Source organism: Dipodomys spectabilis, unplaced genomic scaffold (assembly GCF_019054845.1).
Source record: "Dipodomys spectabilis isolate Male_0828 unplaced genomic scaffold, ASM1905484v1 ptg000493l, whole genome shotgun sequence".
NCBI lineage: Eukaryota > Metazoa > Chordata > Mammalia > Rodentia > Heteromyidae > Dipodomys > Dipodomys spectabilis.
The window spans coordinates 298,450-316,966 of record NW_024871170.1 but is presented as its reverse complement, the minus strand read 5'-3'; the positions used below and the strand labels follow the sequence as shown (position 1 = coordinate 316,966).

Genomic DNA, 18,517 nt, shown 5'->3' with positions numbered 1-18,517 from the left:
GCTCAAGTGGTAGAGGGTGCCAGCCCTGAGTTCAAGGCCTAGGAGCAACAAAAAACACCCAAGTGCTGGGGTTTTTTCCCAGTGGTAGCCACTGTGTTGAAAAGGGTCAGCAGCCAAGTATTATAATGTGCATTTCAACAGCCTGCGGGAGGAAGCACGTTGTGCTGACAATCACTTCAACGTTTACGTGATCTGCTCCTGACCCATAATGACTAAGGCCTTCAACATCCTACCACCTGCACGGGCCGTCCGCGAACACGGGTGGCACGGGACGGAAGGGCGGCTTCTGTCCCGAGGGGCCTCCCTGGGGTCGGGGAGGGCAGTGTGAACCTTGGGGCCACACAACGGAGGTCTAGTCACTACCTCCTCGCACGGCCTTCCACGCAGGAGGACAACAGAACTAAACCGTCCAACCCGCCGGTGCTCTGACAACCGAGACTCCTAAGCCTTAGGATGGCGTGAGCTGAACTCACTAGCTTAGATCACTGCAGGGACTGCGGATACGCCACCATTTGCTTCTGCAGACCAATGGCTTCCTTTTGCCTGACGGAGGAAGAATCACTCTCCATATGTTCACATAAAAGACAAAAACAGCGTCCCAGCGATGACTTCAGATGCACCCCCTTCAGGAGTATGAGAAGCTGATGTGTGCGCAGTTTGGAAAGGATACTGTCGTTAGCACACGTGTTCATACAAGTGTTGAGTCCGCTTAAAAAGCAAGGATTCGATAACCTGACCTTCACACAACCATTCAGGTCAGGGCAAACGTTCAAGTTTTGTGATGAATTTTCTGTCACCTACTGAACAAAGCACTCGCTGGCCTAGGCAGAACTGAATGCTGGTTAGCTTATGAAGGAAAAGTCCTACCAGGCTGGGCTCGATCAGTCTTTCCCCAGCAGCTGTTGTGTGGCAGGAGCCACACGTGGCAGGCGAGGTTCTACTGCTCGTGTAAGAATGAAACGTGATTTCAGTGCAACAGAGGAGGCCACGGTCACTCAAAATGGGACGTTGGAAAGACGCACAGAGCGCCAGGGCTGCAGATTCTGACGGGAGGCAGGAGAAGCAGGGACCGTGGCCGTGGGGGGGGGGGGGGGGGGGGGCGGGAAACGCCCTCAAGGGGAGGAGGGGTTTATGCCGGAATGCAATCAGGTCAGCCGGCAGGCGGGAGGGCGGTGTATGATTGGCTACAGGATGCTAGACTTCAGTGTAGAGCAAACCGGTGCTATTTCCTCCAAGTGTCTCTGCATGCCCAGTGGATGATAGTGGCAACCCATCAAACACAGCAGGTGGGGAGAGGGAGCGGCCCAGCAGGAAATCAGAGAGGCCTGAACAAAGGTGGGTGAGCCGTGGCAAGCCAGCAGCAGAGGGGTGAAGAGCAAGGGCAGGGGTGCTCACAGGGATGGCGCAGCAGCTGGGACCGCCACGCTGGAGGACACTGGGGGACAGTGGTTTTGTTTAGACACTGTCCAAAAGGAAAAAAAAAAACACATTCCAAGAGGGGCCTTTCCACCTGAGGGGCCATTCCATCGGCCCGCTGCACGACATTTAGTTTCTCTTCTGTAAGGAGTCAAAAGCTGGTTTCTTAATACAGGACTCTGAGTACCCCTTAAAAAAAAGAAAAAAGGCGATGCGTATCCAGCGTAGGAGTAACTATACCATCAGAGTGCAAGGCAACCGGAGGCTAGTCTGCCACGATCATCCAGTCTCAAAGATCATACTCATCACAACCACAATAAATGGCTCGATTATGGAAATAAACCCCAGGTTTCTTCCTGTAACACTTCAAATTAGAACACCACCCTTAAAAGCAGTGCGAGGTGGCTGCTACTTTGTTACTTCTGAAAGACATCTTGCTTTCTGCCCAAAGTGGTATGCTGAACTTACCAGATTACATTATTACGCATTTTTTAATTTTCACACAGCCAGGAGTCTCTTCTTCTTTGCTGAGTTTTTTCAATCTGTACTGTCGGATCTCTCTCACCAATGTATAAAAAGCATCCTCCACTCTCTGCATTGTAAAACACAACTTCTTTAAAGACCGTTTTGTGGGGAAGAGTAATTCCCTGGGGCAGCCATGAGCAAGAAGTTTGAGATTATGAGCTTCCATTGTATTTTCTTAGAAACGAGACTGAATACCATTGAGGATGCAGTTTTAAAATATGGGCTAGAACCTGGTTTGTTCTTTAGAGTCAGCTTACAAACTTCTCAAGAATTTAATTAGGCATAGGAGTATGAAAACTGTTTTCAGTACCTATTTATACAAGCATTTTCGTTTATTAGTGGTGGAATTAAAAAGCTCCAGGTTAGGTTTAAATGTTTTCTAACTCAAAACAAATTCTCTGCGGTGCTATCCTGTATCTCTTAACTCATGCGGCGCAACACAGCATAAGGCTTTTGTTAAAACCAAACACAAGTCAGGAGATCGCCCTGTCACCCGATCATTTTGGGGGGTTCATTTTGATAAGCATCATTTTATAGTTCATGTGCACAAAGCTACCGAGCTATTGTGATCCTCTGCTAAGAATATCCTATTCATATTCTAGTTATTACAAGTGAGGGAACCATACAGCCTATGTTTCTTTGGGTCTGGCTTGCTTCGCTTAATGTAATTTTTTTCCAAGGCTTTCCAGTTTTTAATTAGACTTTTTCAGTCAATTTCTACGTCTACGGGAGAGGTGACACTCGGGCTGTTAGCCAAATATTAAAATATCAGTATGTAAACAGAAAACAGAAAATGATGGATTCTTTGTATCTTTGCTGCAGCCTTAAAAATGACTTGCAGTTGAGTTGTCAGGTGCTGCTGGCTCCCGCCTGTCATCCCAGCTACTCGGGAGCCTGAGATATGAGGATCCTGGTTCAACGCCAGGCTAGTCAGGAAAGTCCGTGAGACTCCTATCTAAATTAAGCACCAGAAAGCCAGAAACAGAACTGTGGCTCAAAGGGGTAGAGTGCTAGTCTTGAGCAAAAAAAGCTCAGGGACAGTGCCCAGGCCCTGAGTTCAAGCCCCAGGACAAACCCTTCTTCTGAAAGATGGAAACACTTAAAGAAAGCTGGCATCTTTTTATTTTGAGCTTATTTTGTTCCTTTTGGATTTTAAGAATACGTTGTTCACTTTGGGAAGTGGCATATGTTGGCAAGTGTCAAAGGAAAGGTCCCTCTGAGTTAAATCTGACAAAATGAACCCAGCACTTAAAAAGCTAATAAATACCAGAAATCTGACCTGTAGTTTGAAATCCAGTTGAGCACAGAGACGCAGACACTGGTAGCAAACGCAAGAGCGGCTGCAGCCAGGGCTTATGTGTTCAGGGTCACCTGTGTGTATCTACATACTGCCTGAACGGCTGCTAAGACCTGGATTCCTTCAGGCATGTTTTTACACACGGTGCAAAAGCACTGCTCTGGTGGAATTCACCAAGTGTTACCTTTAAAGTACAATAGTAAAACCCATAAAATTAGTTGTCAGTGAAGAAGCAGGTATGAAAATATTATGTATTACAATGTATACCTCCAGCTTCTCATACACCAAATGACATATTTCTGTCCGAAAATTAGTAGCAAAATCATTACTGACCAAGAAAAAAATTTATCTTAATTCTTTTTTTTTTGGTTGGTTGTGGGGCTTGAACTCAGGATCGGAGCACAGCCCATGAGCTCTTTTGCTCAAGGCTAAAGCTCTACCACTTGGAGCCACACAGCACTTCTGGTTTTATGGTCTCAGACTTTCCTGCCCTGGCTGGCTTTGAACCTTGATCCTCAGATCCCAGCCTTCTGAGTAGCCATGATTATGGCATGAGCCCAGGGCCGGGTTTTATCTTAATTTTGATGGAACAGACTTAATCAACTAGCTGCGACCACCACAAAAATACCTGGATCTTTAAAAAAAGATCATTCAATCTAAGCTTTTAAACTTAAATCTCTACTTCTACTGAGATATATAAGCATTTTCATAGCTTTATCATTAATGTTCAAGAGAAAAGGGGTTATTTTTGTTCCTTTTTCCTTAAGGAAAGTATGTATTTGAAATTCTCTTTTGTGCTTTCTGAGATAATGTCTAACTCGGTAGTCCAGGCTGCTGTCAAAATGGTCTCAATCAATGTCTCACCCTGTTCTAGAGAGACAAACCAGGCAAAAGCTCATATTTTCGGGGATTTTCCAGGGATGTAAACCCTTATTCAGCCTTAACATGCTGAGGCCGCTGCCCGTGGTGACCATCTACGCATCGCATCGCATCGCGGGAGCAGATTCTGATTGAAGCGTACTTCTACAATCAGTTCGGGTGTGTCTGCTTTTTCAGTGAGCACCCGTCACCAGGATCGCAATGTTTGATTTTGGTCATTAGCAATGCAGAGAGAGAACCGGAAGCAAGAATCACAAAGAAGAGACCACTTCCCGCCCACCCCTGATTCGGGCCGATTAGCACCTGGAAACCTGTCCTCGTATGAAATCCAAACCAGATTTTTTTTTAATGCATTCATTTATCATCCTTTTAAAGACTTTAGTTAGTTATATTAGTCGGTAACAATTTCCAAGTCCTTCTGACATGAAAATGACAGGCCAGTCTTGTTGGTCCTGCCCTGTGCTGGCTCTTCATTTAAAATGGGACACAGCGTGGAAAACAAGAGCGTCGGGCACAGACAGATACTCCAAAATTGTAAATAATTGTTAAAAAAAAAAAAAGTGAAACATTTAGTCCCCACTGTGACAAGACGTTTAAGTTCTTGATTAGCATTCAACAGGATATAGCTTTGCAACACAAACATGTACTCTAAATGCCTAAGAAATTCTAAACAATGAAAATATGTACAAAAAAGTTATATAATTCCCGCTTGAATCAAAAGGTTTGATGATATTTTTAACACAAAACACACCACGAGAACAAGGACATAAAGGATCCCATACAGAAAGGCAATTGCTGGTGAAGAATATTCTGGATCCTTCTGTCTTGGCTTTCTTTAAGGGATTTAATTTTATCAAGTATTCCTGCCGAACTTACAAAAATCCTTGCAAGGAAGTAACGCATTATATACCCTAACTACAGAAAGCTGAGAGACTGTCAGCCTTCGTGGGTTAAGGAAATAGAGAAACACGCTGTACAGACATTCTGAAAAGTCACTCACGTGGGATCCCACCTTTCTCAGGCAACCTTGGCAAGTGCCCGACTCCACCCAGCCCTGCACCAGTGAGACAGTCACTCGCGGTACTCAGCAGGTGCTCCAACCTCGCCAGTGTGGTAACTCATAAAGTCCAGGTCAAGCTCTGAATCTCGTGTGCACAGCTAGTGCCAGAGCACCCGAGCTATCCTTTTACACAGTTTGTTAAATAACCTGTGGTAAGAGGTCCTCTGTTCACTCGTTTCGCAGATCTGAAAATGAACGGCCCAAAGCCAGGAGATCCGTGACTCACCATTTCTAAGTGAGGAAAATTATTTTTTACATTATGGCCAAAATGGGACTTCCAGAATGCAAAAGGCTTAAAGTGGGAGCTCGGGCACCAAGAACGCTGCTCTGTCAGCATCAGCTTTGCTGAGCAGTCCCTTTTTTTTTTTTTTTTTTTTTTTGGTTAGTCGTGGGGCTTGAACTCTGGGCCTGGGCCCTGTCCTTGAGCAATTCCGTTCAAGGCCAGCCCTCTATCCCTTGAGCCACAGCGTCACTTCTGGTTTTCTGGTGGTTCATTGGAGGTAAGAGTCTCACAGACTTTCCTGCCTGGGCTGGCTTTGAACTGTGATCCTCAGATCTCAGCCTCCTGAGTAGCTGGGATGACAGGCATGAGCCCCCAGCGCCCAGCTCAGTCCCTACTTCTGATTTGAGAGGACTGAACACCATACACTGCACAATGGCAAAACCTAACTCATTTCCTTTCAGATAAAGGCTGACCACATAACATGGAATACAGCTGGGCACAGTGGTGTGTGCCTGTAGACCCAGATACTGGGGTGAGGGACGGAGGAAGGATGATCATTTGAGCCCAGGAGTCTGAGATCAGCCTGGTCATAAAGAGAAAAACAGTCTGGCCTGGTAATGGGTGTTTTTAAGAAAAAATTATATATGTCATACACATATAATATAGATATACACACACATATATATAAATAAATATATATATGTAATCTACAGTTCTTCTTAAGTTATCTTTAAAAGTACTAGAAGAGAATTTGTTTATACAGCCACAGCCTATTTCGTTCTACCACATACAAGCCGACAGTGACGTTGGCATTTGTAAAGGGCCACCAAGGGGAAAAGGTCAACATTCAATAGGAATCACTTTGAGTCCTCAAGATTTATTATCTAGCCCTCTGTAAGAAAAATTTACCAAACCAAAAATTTCTATCTATGACAACTTCGGAATTAACTCTCAGTTCCCATTCATCTTAATTTTTTGGTATTTCTATCTTAGGCTCAGGAACAAGGCTAAAATCAAAGCATGTTAGAAATTGCTAGTGGACTACAGTAAGGATATGCAAATTGTCAGATGAGTAACAAAACATTCTATAAAAGGCAGGACTTCAAACTTTACAAAAAACGGACTTGTAGAATTTATTAAAACAGACATGTTAGATTACAACTTCTAAAGTTATTCTGAACAGCTCTTTCGCATCTTCCAAATAGGCAATTATCAAATTCACTTCAAGGAGGATAAATTTCCCAAAGCAAATTATTTTCAAAGCGAAATCAACAAGCCCACTTAAATCATAGAGAAATTAAAGATCTTAGTTACAGCTTAGGGACATATATTTCGTAAAAAAAAAAACATTAAGAAAACAACATAAATGCAAGATAGTGCTTTTTATGTATGATATTCTCTTCATATTAATCAGCTGACCCACAGGAAGGCTGTGAAGCAATTCAAGTGAATCATATGCCTTCAAAATGCTAAATGAAATTCTGAGAAACTCAAGGCTACAGACCACTTCAAAAGCCCCAGATGTAAGATCAATCTGATCAGTACAGTACATAAAATCACTGACACCAAGCAGGAATCCATGAGCACTTTTGGGGTAAAGTCAGCCAGCCACCTAGGAGATGCCTATGAGGGGTGTCAGGCTCGCCCAGGGGGCGTGGGGAGGTGGGGGAGGACACCAGCGGGCTCCTCGGTGTGGCCCAATCCGGTGCCTCTCTGCTCCTGGTCCCGGGGGTTCAGCTGGGGCGCCTGCTACAAGTCAGAGACTCCACTCCCCTGTGACCTTTTACGTGGAGTTGGTTCATGCACACCTTGGGAAGTGTCAACTAAAATGCTCACGAATCTAAAACCTATCTTTTAAAGTGATAAATAATATAAGCAGGAAAAAAAATGCATGGCAGAATCTAGCTAGTAGGGTTTGTAAATGTTTTCAATTCAGTTTTTGGGGGGTTTCTTTGTTTCATAAAGAAATGTAAGCAGAGAAGTTATAAATATACTCCTGTTTCCTGAGACTTTCTCTCTTGAGAAAAACCAACAAGTCGGGAAAAAAACAGTGAAAAGAAAATGAAAGAGCCAGACACCAGAAGCTCACGCCTATAATCCTAACCATTCAGGAGGCTGAGATCTGAGGATCTCGGTTCGAAGCCAGCTCAGGAAGGAAAGTCCATGAGACTATGTATAATAAACCACTCAGAAAAAGCTGGAAGTGGTGCTGTGGCTCAAGTAGTGGAGGGCTAGCCTCGAGCAGAAAGCTCAGGGACAGCACCCAGGCCTTAAATTCAAGCCCCAGGACTGTCAAAAAAATTGTTTTTAATAAAAAAGATAATGAAAACACAAAACTCTTTGCAGTCCTTGGGAACCCTAGGAAAGGACCGGGTGAAATCCTGGGTCCTCTGAGTCTAAGACATTGAGATAATGCCTACCACGCCCTCCTTGAACCTGTTCATGAGGGGTCATTAAACTGCTGTGTATGACGGTCCATGGACGAAAGCTCGGTTTTTAATCTCAAAATTTAAAAAAAGACTTCAGACAGAACTCCGTGTGTTCTTTTCATGTTTCAGAGTTTGTTTAACCAAAAAGACATACATAGGATCGGCAGGGAAGTCGGGACATTTATAGGAGCTTAACAGTTTTTCTAAAGTCCAGTTTATAAAACCCGACACACCTGTAGCTAGAATGTGCTTTTTGTATGTGTAGCAGGTGATGAGCTAACATTTTTAAAATGTAACACAAGTTACATTTTACATTTAAGGGGAACAGAAAAGCCCTACAAACCAATCAATGAAACATAAATTGGCATGTTGCTAATACCTATGTGGAAATGGCATGCCATCCCAGCTTCGCATATTCTTTCCTAGGATTTCTAGGACATTTAGAGATTAAATGATTCCATCTGTACTTTACCCAAAGAAGTCACTTTTAAAATGAAGATGAGTTTTGGAACAAAACTCAGGCTTCAATGTGACATTAATTTTTGTAGGAACAATACAGAAACTCGTTACCTGAGCATTTCTATTTGCTTTCTAAATATTCCCTTACTTTAGGGAGAAGTTTCTCCAAAAATAAATGTATCAAAAGAAAAGTTCCTCCAAAGTAAAATTCTTCAACTACAACTCGCAACAGTGCTGGTAAAATAAGAAACTCAAAATCTGTGCTGTTGTATTTAACATATCATTGAAAAAAAAAGGAATCCGCATTTCTTGAATACTGTATTTGGAAGACAGGACCAGAGGTAAATAAAAATTCTCATTGTGAAAAGAAAAGAAAATGCCCAGCACGGTGACCTTTAGAGAAGGCTCAGATGAGAGAATGAAGAGTTTAAGGCCAGCCTGGACGACATACCCAGACTCTGTTCCAAGCCATTCCTTATCCAAAAGAAGAAAGAAAACCAGGCCCAAAGTGCTGTGCACGCTAGATGAAGTTCAGCAGAAGGGAAGGGAACCCATCCATCGCATCAGGCGATTTAACAGGCAAAAAGCAGCCGACACTGTCAGTGCGTCCACTTGTGCTCCTGCCCCAAGCAGATGCCGTGACAGTGTGGACAGTTCAATTCCTCATCTCCCGACGGGCTCTGCGGACAGACAAGTTACCCGCGTTTTACTCACCTGTCTGGTCTTGGCTGAGGTCTCGATGAAAGGAATGCCGTAACTTCTTGCTAAATCCTGAGCCTGCTTCGTGTCTACTGTTCTAGAAGGCAAATCACATTTATTTCCTACTAGGACCATAGGTACATCTTCAGAGTCTTTGACTCTTTTAATTTGTTCTCTGGGGAAAAAACAAAAGTGGTAGGAGAGGCATTAGTCACAAAGCATCCTTCTGCCTTAGGACACTGAGTGCACCCTACAAACTTCCCTGGGGTTTCTCTGTTATTCTTCCCCTCTGTCTTAATCAAACACTTTTCTCTCCCTTACAGATCAAATACCTGTAGGAGTAAAACCTATCATCTAAAAAGTTTCTATGTAAATAGCAAAGATAAGAGAACATTCTGGAAAATTCTAGGCCAAAATGAGAAACCTAAGTTCTTTTTTTTTTTTAAAGAATAAACAGCATTAACCTTAGATACATATATTGATATGGTAAAAAATGCACATATGCACAAGGTATCTTCACCAAGACATAATTTAGCAGCCACGTTAACTGTCACATTTCAGTCACCTGCCGCATGGGATGGACAGACAGTCCAAAACCCCAGCGGACACCTGAAATTACAGGCAGCAGCCAACACACACCAATGGCCGTGTTTAATTTATACCTCTGGCACAGTAATACATGAATTACCAGAGCAATCCTAGCAATCTACTCTAACAAGAGGTACTGAAAACTTATGAACTATTTACTTCTGTAGTTTTTCATCTGATTTTTTCAGACTTTGCTGGAGCATACAGAACTACTCTGTTGTCTCAAAAAAAGGGAAATGGCAGCTGGAAAGACTGCTTTTTTTAGAAGGCCAACAATGAAGTAACTACACTGCATTCTGTTAAGTCTTTCTGTATTTTGCTACTTTTTGGGTACACAATGTGAATAAACTCTAAATCTGAGGCCAAATGAGTATCCTTCAGGATTTGCCATGAATTTCAAAGATAGCACTTGAGAACACAGAAGACACCAGTCAAAACTGGTGCAAATTCCCAGTTCCTTTATTTTCTGAATAGATTTGGAGACAATAAAAAATTTCAGCCATATACTAGCCTATACAAACACTACAACTACTACCCTCCATCCAGATTTCTCCAGCTGTAGACTAAACATGCTATCATAAATATTCTTAAATAAAACGCGAAGTAGGCTAGCTAACTAGTACATGGAAAATTGCTAAATGTGCAGTTTCATAGAAACTGTAAACTCCTGAAGAAAGAAGTATGTTTAATATAAGGATTATTTAGGTAGTCAGTCTTATGCAGATTCATCATTCTTAAAAAAAAGCCCACTAACTTCTTCTTTTACAACATTCAAATTATCAAGCCATTATATTTAATCCAACCCAAGAGATCCTACACTGTAGGTAGGTGAGTGTTTTTTAAGACAACTGAGTGGTAGCAACTCACGTTACCTTTCCATACTTCTGTTTATAGTCTGTATTTTTACAATGGATCTTGCACCTCTGGAAGAGCTAAGCGTTCCTGTCCCTGGAGTCCAGTGGGCCCAGGTTCCTCCCTCCCAACCCCAGCCCCGTTACTGCTCATGCAGTCTGGGACTATCAGCTTCAAGGACTTCACTTGCAAAAGGAGACCAGCGTTCACTTTTAACTCATCTGCCTTTGATGGCATAGGCATATGGTACTTCAGCAAAGAATCGATCATCGAGAGCTACAATGACTCCTTAACGCAAAGGGAAACGCACCTATAATGGTGAATGTCTTCAAATGACTTAGTATTGTTTATGGCAAAGACACACAGAAAGCCCTCCCCAGTCCTCATGTACTGGTCCCTCATGGCGCTGTACTCCTCTTGACCTGCCGTGTCGAGGATGTCCAGGAGACAGGTTTCTCCATCAATTACGACTTGTTTCCTGTAGGAGTCCTGGGAAGGGAGAAGCGCAGTCTGGGTTATTACAGTGCGCCTTTCAACGCCACTCACCACGCAACAACAGGAACGTAAACAACCCCATTCGGAGTGGGCAAGGAGCTTGAACAGGCCAGTCTCCAATACACACACACACACACACACACACACGTGGAAAATACACACACACGAACAGTTCAGCACTAACTAGGGAAATGCAAACTATGAAGCACCATCGAGCACTCATGGGGCGGCTGGTATTAAGCTAAGGAGAAACAAGACAAAAGTGTGTGTGTGTGTGTGTGTGTGGATGGTGAGTACAGCCAATGTGAGAAGGTCTGGCAGTTCCTGAAAAGTGAATTTAAGAGTTACCATGTGACCAGGCCATCCAATTTCTACGTATATAACCAGAAACAAAAGCGAGACTACCTGGCCTGGGTATGTGGCTGAGTGGTAAGAGTGTTTGCCTCGCATGCATGAGGCCCGGGGTTCAATTCTTCTGTACCACGTAAAATAAATTTTAAGAAAAAGCAGAGACCAGTGCAGACACAGCATGCCCTAGCTCCAGCAGCATCAGGTCCTAGAGCTGAAGTCTAGAAACAGCAGCAATGCCCATTAACTGAAGAGTGGACAAGCAAAGCGGAGCTCACACACACAGAGTGCGAGTCAGTCACAGGAAGGAAGGGCAACACAGACGGCACCTTGAAAACACGGCGGAGGAACGGAAGCCAGACACAGACGGACAAATTCCGCGTGGCGTCAGACATGGACGAGATCAGGCAGGTGTGGAGTAGAGGTCTCCCCAGGAGCTGCGGGCGGCGGTTTGATGGGTATGGGGCTTCACGGGGGTGAGGTGCGGGTTTTGAAAGTGACTGCGGGTACGCTGGCCACGCAGGGATGCGAGCACACTTAGCGTGCCGAGTTGTAATCTCTTACACTGCACGACTTCGCTACAAAAGTATTTATAAACGTTTATGGAGACCCACAAAGCACATGTACCGTGACAGCAACAAAAATCTACTACAAAAACCCCTGTCGGGGCTTTACCCAGGGTGACAGGGACAGCGCAGCAACCCGCAAACCGTCACACTTGCACTTTAGGGTCAAAGGAGCACAAGGGACCCTAGCGGCCTCACCTAGTTCTGAAAACCCTGACAAAACGCCACCGGACAGACACTGTGACTCCAGGTCCCCACTTCATCGGCAAACTCTGCGGCGCCACTGAGACAGAGGTCGCTAATGCACAGCTGAACGCTGAGCAAAGAGGACGGGGGCGGAACTCAGTTGTGGGCTGCATGTCTAGCCGCAGGCTCAGGGCACGGCCCACAGCCACACACTCGCACGCACGCGCACACACACGCACATGCACACACACACGCACACACACTGCATGTCTAGCCGCAGGCTCAGGGCACGGCCCACAGCCACACACACGCACGCACATATACACGCACACACACACACACACACACACACACACTGCATTTCTAGCCGCAGGCTCAGGGCACGGCCCACAGCCACACACTCGCACGCACGCGCACACACACGCACATGCACACACACACGCACACACACTGCATGTCTAGCCGCAGGCTCAGGGCACGGCCCACAGCCACGCACACGCACGCACGCGCGCACACACACACACACACTGCATGTCTAGCCGCATGCTGAGGGCACGACCCACAGCCACGCACACACGCACGCACACACGCCTGCACACGCGCACGCGCACATGCACACACCTACACACACGCACACACACTGCATGTCTAGCTGCATGCTGAGGGCACGACCCACAGCCACGCACACATGCACGCATACACGCACGCACGCGTGCACACACACACGCGCACACACACGCATACAGGCCTGCACACACACACGTGCACATGCACACACCCACACACGCGCACACACGCTGCATGTCTAGCCGCAGGCTGAGGGCACGACCCACAGCCACGCACACGCACACACCCACACGCACGCATACACACACTGCATGTCTAGCCGCATGCTCAGGGCACGACCCACAGCCACGCACACGCACGCACGCACACACGCATACACGCGCGTACACACATGTGCACACATGCACACGCCCACCCGCACGCACACACACTGCATGTCTAGCCGCATGCTCAGGGCACGACCCACAGCAACGCACAAACACACGCATACACGCGTGCGCACACGCGCGCACACATGCACACACACGCTGCATGTCTAGCTGCATGCTCAGGGCACGACCCACAGCAACACACACGCATACACACGTGCACACACACGCGCACACATGCACACACACACACACTGCATGTCTAGCCGCATGCTCAGGGCACGACCCACAGCAACACGCACGCACGCATGCGCACACACGCACGCACACACACACTGCATGTCTAGCTGCATGCTCAGGGCACGACCCACAGCAACGTACACGCACGCACGCACACACACAGAAACCACATACACACACGCACACGCGCACACACACACAGCAAAAAAATGATCAGGATTTTACATCTTAAGTTAGCCATTACTTTCAGAGTTACAAATCAACTTTTAGGTAAGATATCTCAACTAAAAGCTATCTTTTGTTCTAGTTTCCCTAGAAAATAAAAACAAAATTGAGTCACTTACACTCAATATAATAAATGCAAATAATAAAATGACTTCACATCTTCTCCTCACTCGTAACCAGAGTACCTTTTCCCCCTATCTACTCAAAGTATGACACTTCGGAATGAAATGCAATATGCTTCCAAGAGTGAACTGGAGACAGAATTAAAATATCTGTAATACAATGAACGGGCAAATACTTCCAGAAGGCCACTGCAACATTTATCTAGAGCAGTACAGATGGCCACAGCCACTGACACAGTGCCACTTAAAGGACTCTAAGGAATACTCTTTCCTTTCTTAAAGGTATTTATAATGTATTCATAATACCGTATCCTAAAGTGTCTTATAAAGAAAACCTGCACAGGCACTAGCCCCCCCCACCCCCACCCCCCCTCCCCCCCTCCTCCCCAGGAGATTAGAGCTCACCATGTTTTGCTCACTGCTGTATACCTGCAAGTAATCAGAATCTGCCAGTCCATTCCATTGTGAATACATGCAAACACTAAAAAATGCTAACTTCTCTAACAATGCTTTTATCACCACAGATACTCTATACCAGTTACGGTACTGCAGGAGAGACCCACACAATTTCTCTGAAATGTATTACTTTGCAATCTATTTTGTCTTTAGCAATCATTTAAGATATTGTAGATTTTATTGACAACGAATTTGTAATTTTTTATGCTTAGATTAATTCACTTGGTAAATTCTAATATATATGAAGAATTAACATGTTATTTACCCAGGTATTTCAAATGCAGAGAGATAACACATCAGATCTCATTTTGTGGGTAGCAGTACTAGCAAACATATATATATATTCTTTTTTTTTGGTCAGTTGTGGGGCTCGAACTCAGGCCTTGAGCATTGTCCCGGAGCCTCTTTGTGCTCAAGGCTACAGCTCTACCACTTGAGCCACAGCGCCACTTCTGGTTTTTGAGTGGTTAACTGGAGGTAAGAGTCTCAGGGGGACTTTTCTGCCCAGGCTGGCTTTGAACTGTGCTCCTCAGTTCTCAGCTTTCTGAGTCCAGGAATGAGCCACGGGTGCCCAGCAGGAAGCTGTAACTTTTTAAATTACAAAATACTAAGCTAAAAAAAAAAAAATACTAAGCTAGTATCTAGAGGTATCTTCTAAACTTTATGCAAAAGGAAGTTTTTAGTGTGACAACAGAACCAAAACCGCATAGTAAACATTAATAAGGTAGAAAGGAGAAGAGCTGGCAGAACTGCGGGCTCCTGCACTGTATTACGTTCTGCACCGTGAGCAGGGCCGCAGGGAGTGATGACCCAGCTACTGGGCGGTGTGAACCAGCGCAGACAGACCCAGGCGAAAGGAGAGATGACCCTGCCAGAGAACACGGAAGGCAAAATGGACAAGGAGCTCAGCTCAAGTGCGAGAGCCAGCGTCAGATACATACACACACGCACGTGCACAGACACACAGATGTGAAAACCGCACTGACACATACACACACACGCATGTGCACAGACACACAGACATATAAACTGCACACTGACACATACACATGTGCACACACAGACATGAAAACTGCACATTGACACATACATACACACACATGTGCACAGACACACAGACATATAAACTGCACTGACACATACACATGTGCACACACACAGACATGAAAACTGCACACTGACACATACATACACATGTGCACACACAGACATGAAAACTGCACATTGACACATACATACACACGCATGTGCACAGACACACAGACATATAAACTGCACACTGACACATACACATGTGCACACACAGACATGAAAACTGCACATGACACATACACACACATGTGCACAGACACACAGACATGAAAACTGCACACTGACACATACACACGCATGTGCACAGACACAGACATGAAAACTGCACAGACACATACATACACATGTGCACAGACACACAGACATGAAAACTGCACACTGACACATACATACACATGTGCACACACAGACATGAAAACTGCACATTGACACATACATACACACACATGTGCACAGACACATAGACATATAAACTGCACTGACACATACATACACATGTGCACACACAGACATGAAAACTGCACACTGACACATACATACACATGTGCACACACACAGACATGAAAACTGCACACTGATACATACACACACATGTGCACACACACAGACATGAAAACTGCACAAATACATACACACGCATGTGCACAGACATGAAAACTGCACACTGACAAATACACACACACGCATGTGTACACACACAGACATGAAAACTGCACATTGACACATACATACACATGTGCACACACACAGACATGAAAACTGCACAAATACACACACACACATGTGCACACACACAGACATGAAAACTGCACATTGACTAATACATACACACATGTGCACAGACACACAGACATGAAAACTGCACAAATACATACACACGCATGTGCACAGACAGACATGAAAACCGCACACTGACAATTACACACGCATGTGCACACACACACAGACATGAAAACTGCACACTGACAAAGCACTAAGCCAAAGGTGGTAACAATGTTGAGATAGGACAAGGCAACCGGCAGCACCCACCCATAATCCCAACTCTTGGGAACTGAGGCGAGGGGGTGGTGGGTTGAAGCCAGCTTGGGGTACACAGAGGGTACCCTGTCTCAAAAATCCAAAAAGAGAGCCCAGGCAGGAAAGTTCTTGATATTTCTATGTCCAAAGAACACCAGAAAACCAGAAGTGGCGCTGTGGCTCAAGTGGTAGAGCGCCAGCCTTGAGCTGAAGAGCTGAGGGACAGCGCCCAGGCCCTGAGTTCAAGCCCCACGACCAACCAAAAAAAAAAAAAAACCAACCCAAAAAGATGTGGTAAAGTAAGCTAGTACACACTTGATGTCCATTTTTAAATTTTTTCTACACAGCATTAAGCTTATACCTCCTCATTACCAGTAATTAGGAGTTTGTACTTTTAGTTTTCTTTAAATCTCTCTGAGTTCAACAGACTAAAAAACTTCTTGCTGTTTGAATAGCAATTTACTTGAGGAAAAACAGCATGACATCACACTGCCATCCCCCGTGTCATTTTGCATGTCTTCATACTGACTTTGGTATGAGATCTTCTCTAAGTAGTTCCCAGTTGATTACATGCCTTTAAATGTTTTGAGAATCAGAAACTCATCTGTACATTTGGAAGCTAAGGTTAGGTACTCAGATAGGGTAAATCTACAACAACATACAGTAACAATAACTAATACTGTTATTCAACACATCCATGTTAACGTACTCAATTGGGTTTCCCAAAACAGACAGTAAGGTGAGTGTGGGCAGACATACACTATGTCACACAACAAGCACCAAAACTAATGGGCTTTTTGCTAAAGGGAATCGTACTCATTAATAGTAGCTACAGCAGTCGGCGCTTACTGAACCTTAACTTAGTCGATGGCACTAGAAGATCTCTCCACACGCATTATTAGATCATCTCCTCAGCCCATGTGTTCTTTGGGGACTTACTGGAAATTGTTTGCAGTTTTCTTAATGGGCTATGTAGTTGTGAGTGCTCACCTCTGGGGAAAATGGAACATTTATTTTTACTTTCTTAATTTATGTTCCTCTTCTACAAGATTGCGTGACTCCGTTGCAGAATGGAGCGCTCCACACAATTCGTGGAGACCACTCTTAAAGGGAGTGAGCAATACATCGTAGCGCCTGGGGTGGTAGAATAATAACAAGAAGGACTCAGGGCAGAAGGAATTTTGGAGAATGTAAGCAGGGTTATGAATCTATTCCCGTGTATCCACTACACGCTCCACTGCGCCATGAGACTAATTACTGAAAAGCTAAGTACCGTTCTGTACACATTAGACTTTGAGCATTCTTAAGCCAAAATCAGAAATGCCTTGAACTCTAGAACATCTGCATTTTTGAACTGGTAAAAAAATTTGTACAAACGGCTCTATATCCCACAAACTCTGAAATCGGACCTGTTTGGTAGATTCAACCTGTATATGTTTCATTATTTGCTTGTTTGTTGGAGAAAAGTCTTGCCAAGTTCCTCAGCCTCTCAAGCGTTAGGATACAGAGTGCAGGGTCTGGGAAGGTGGCTCAGTGGTACAGTGCTTGCCTTGCATGCATGAGGCCCTGGGTTCAATTCCTCAGCACCATAAAAGCAGAAAAAGCCAGTAGTGGCACTGTGGCTCAAGTGGTAGAGCGCTAGCCGTGAGCACAGAGACGGTGCCCGGGCCCTGAGCTCAAACCCATAACTAGCAAAAAAGAAAAAGAAAAAAGAAAAGTGCATGTAATCAACGTAGAAGGTGAAATAAATGGTAACACCTGAATCAGAACAAAATCAGATGGCAGCACGCAGGAGAGATCATCTGTACAGGTCAGCTTTTGTGGGCACAAGGAATTCAAGGATCATGGGTAAAGGAGCAAGAGGTGTGAACAGAGCTCAGCCACCCCTCAGGAACCTGCAAGTCCACCCAGGATTAATCAACGATTGAAAGTACTAGATTCACCGTGCTCAGCGCCAGTACTCTGTGACGGGTTCCTGCAAGGAGTTGGCTTTCTGTGCGCTCTGGGACACCGTGTCAACGCAGCACGGTTAGACCCCGCAGCGCACAGGGCCGGCTCGGCCAGGGCAGTCTGGACACACACTGGCCCTCCTCCAAGCCTCTAGGCCCCGCGCCCCAATCCTCATTCCCAGGCCGGCATGACAGGGCACTGGCCACTTCTCCATGTCACTGTGTCACCTCACGGTTCTCTTTTAGCTTTTTTTGGTCAATCCTGGGGCTTGAACTCAGGGCCTGGGCATTGCTGTCCCTGAACTCTTTTGCTCAAGGTGAGCACTCTACCACTCTGAGCACAGCATCACTTCTGGTTTTTGAGTGGTTCATTGGAGAGAAAAGTCTCACAGGGGCTCTTCTGTCCGGGCTGACTTCGAACCGTGATCCTCAGATCTCAGCCTCCTGAGTAGCTGGGAT

The 18,517-nt window shown here is 45.1% G+C and overlaps 1 protein-coding gene across 4 annotated transcripts in view; it reads right to left on the bottom strand.

Moving 5' to 3' along the window:
• Positions 1 to 18,517, bottom strand: part of Kras (KRAS proto-oncogene, GTPase) — a 57,405-nt gene that overhangs the window by 22,040 nt on the left and 16,848 nt on the right. For 2 of the 4 annotated variants that reach the window (XM_042669322.1, XM_042669323.1), the window contains exons 3-4: positions 10,738 to 10,916; positions 9,003 to 9,162 (exon numbers count right to left, since the gene is read on the bottom strand). In XM_042669322.1, coding sequence (XP_042525256.1) covers positions 9,003 to 9,162; positions 10,738 to 10,916 — 339 coding nt within the window. Of the gene's footprint in view, positions 1 to 1,799; positions 1,801 to 1,884; positions 2,009 to 9,002; positions 9,163 to 10,737; positions 10,917 to 18,517 lie in introns of all 4 variants that reach the window. The other 2 variants (XM_042669325.1, XM_042669324.1) reach the window with 2 other exon arrangements.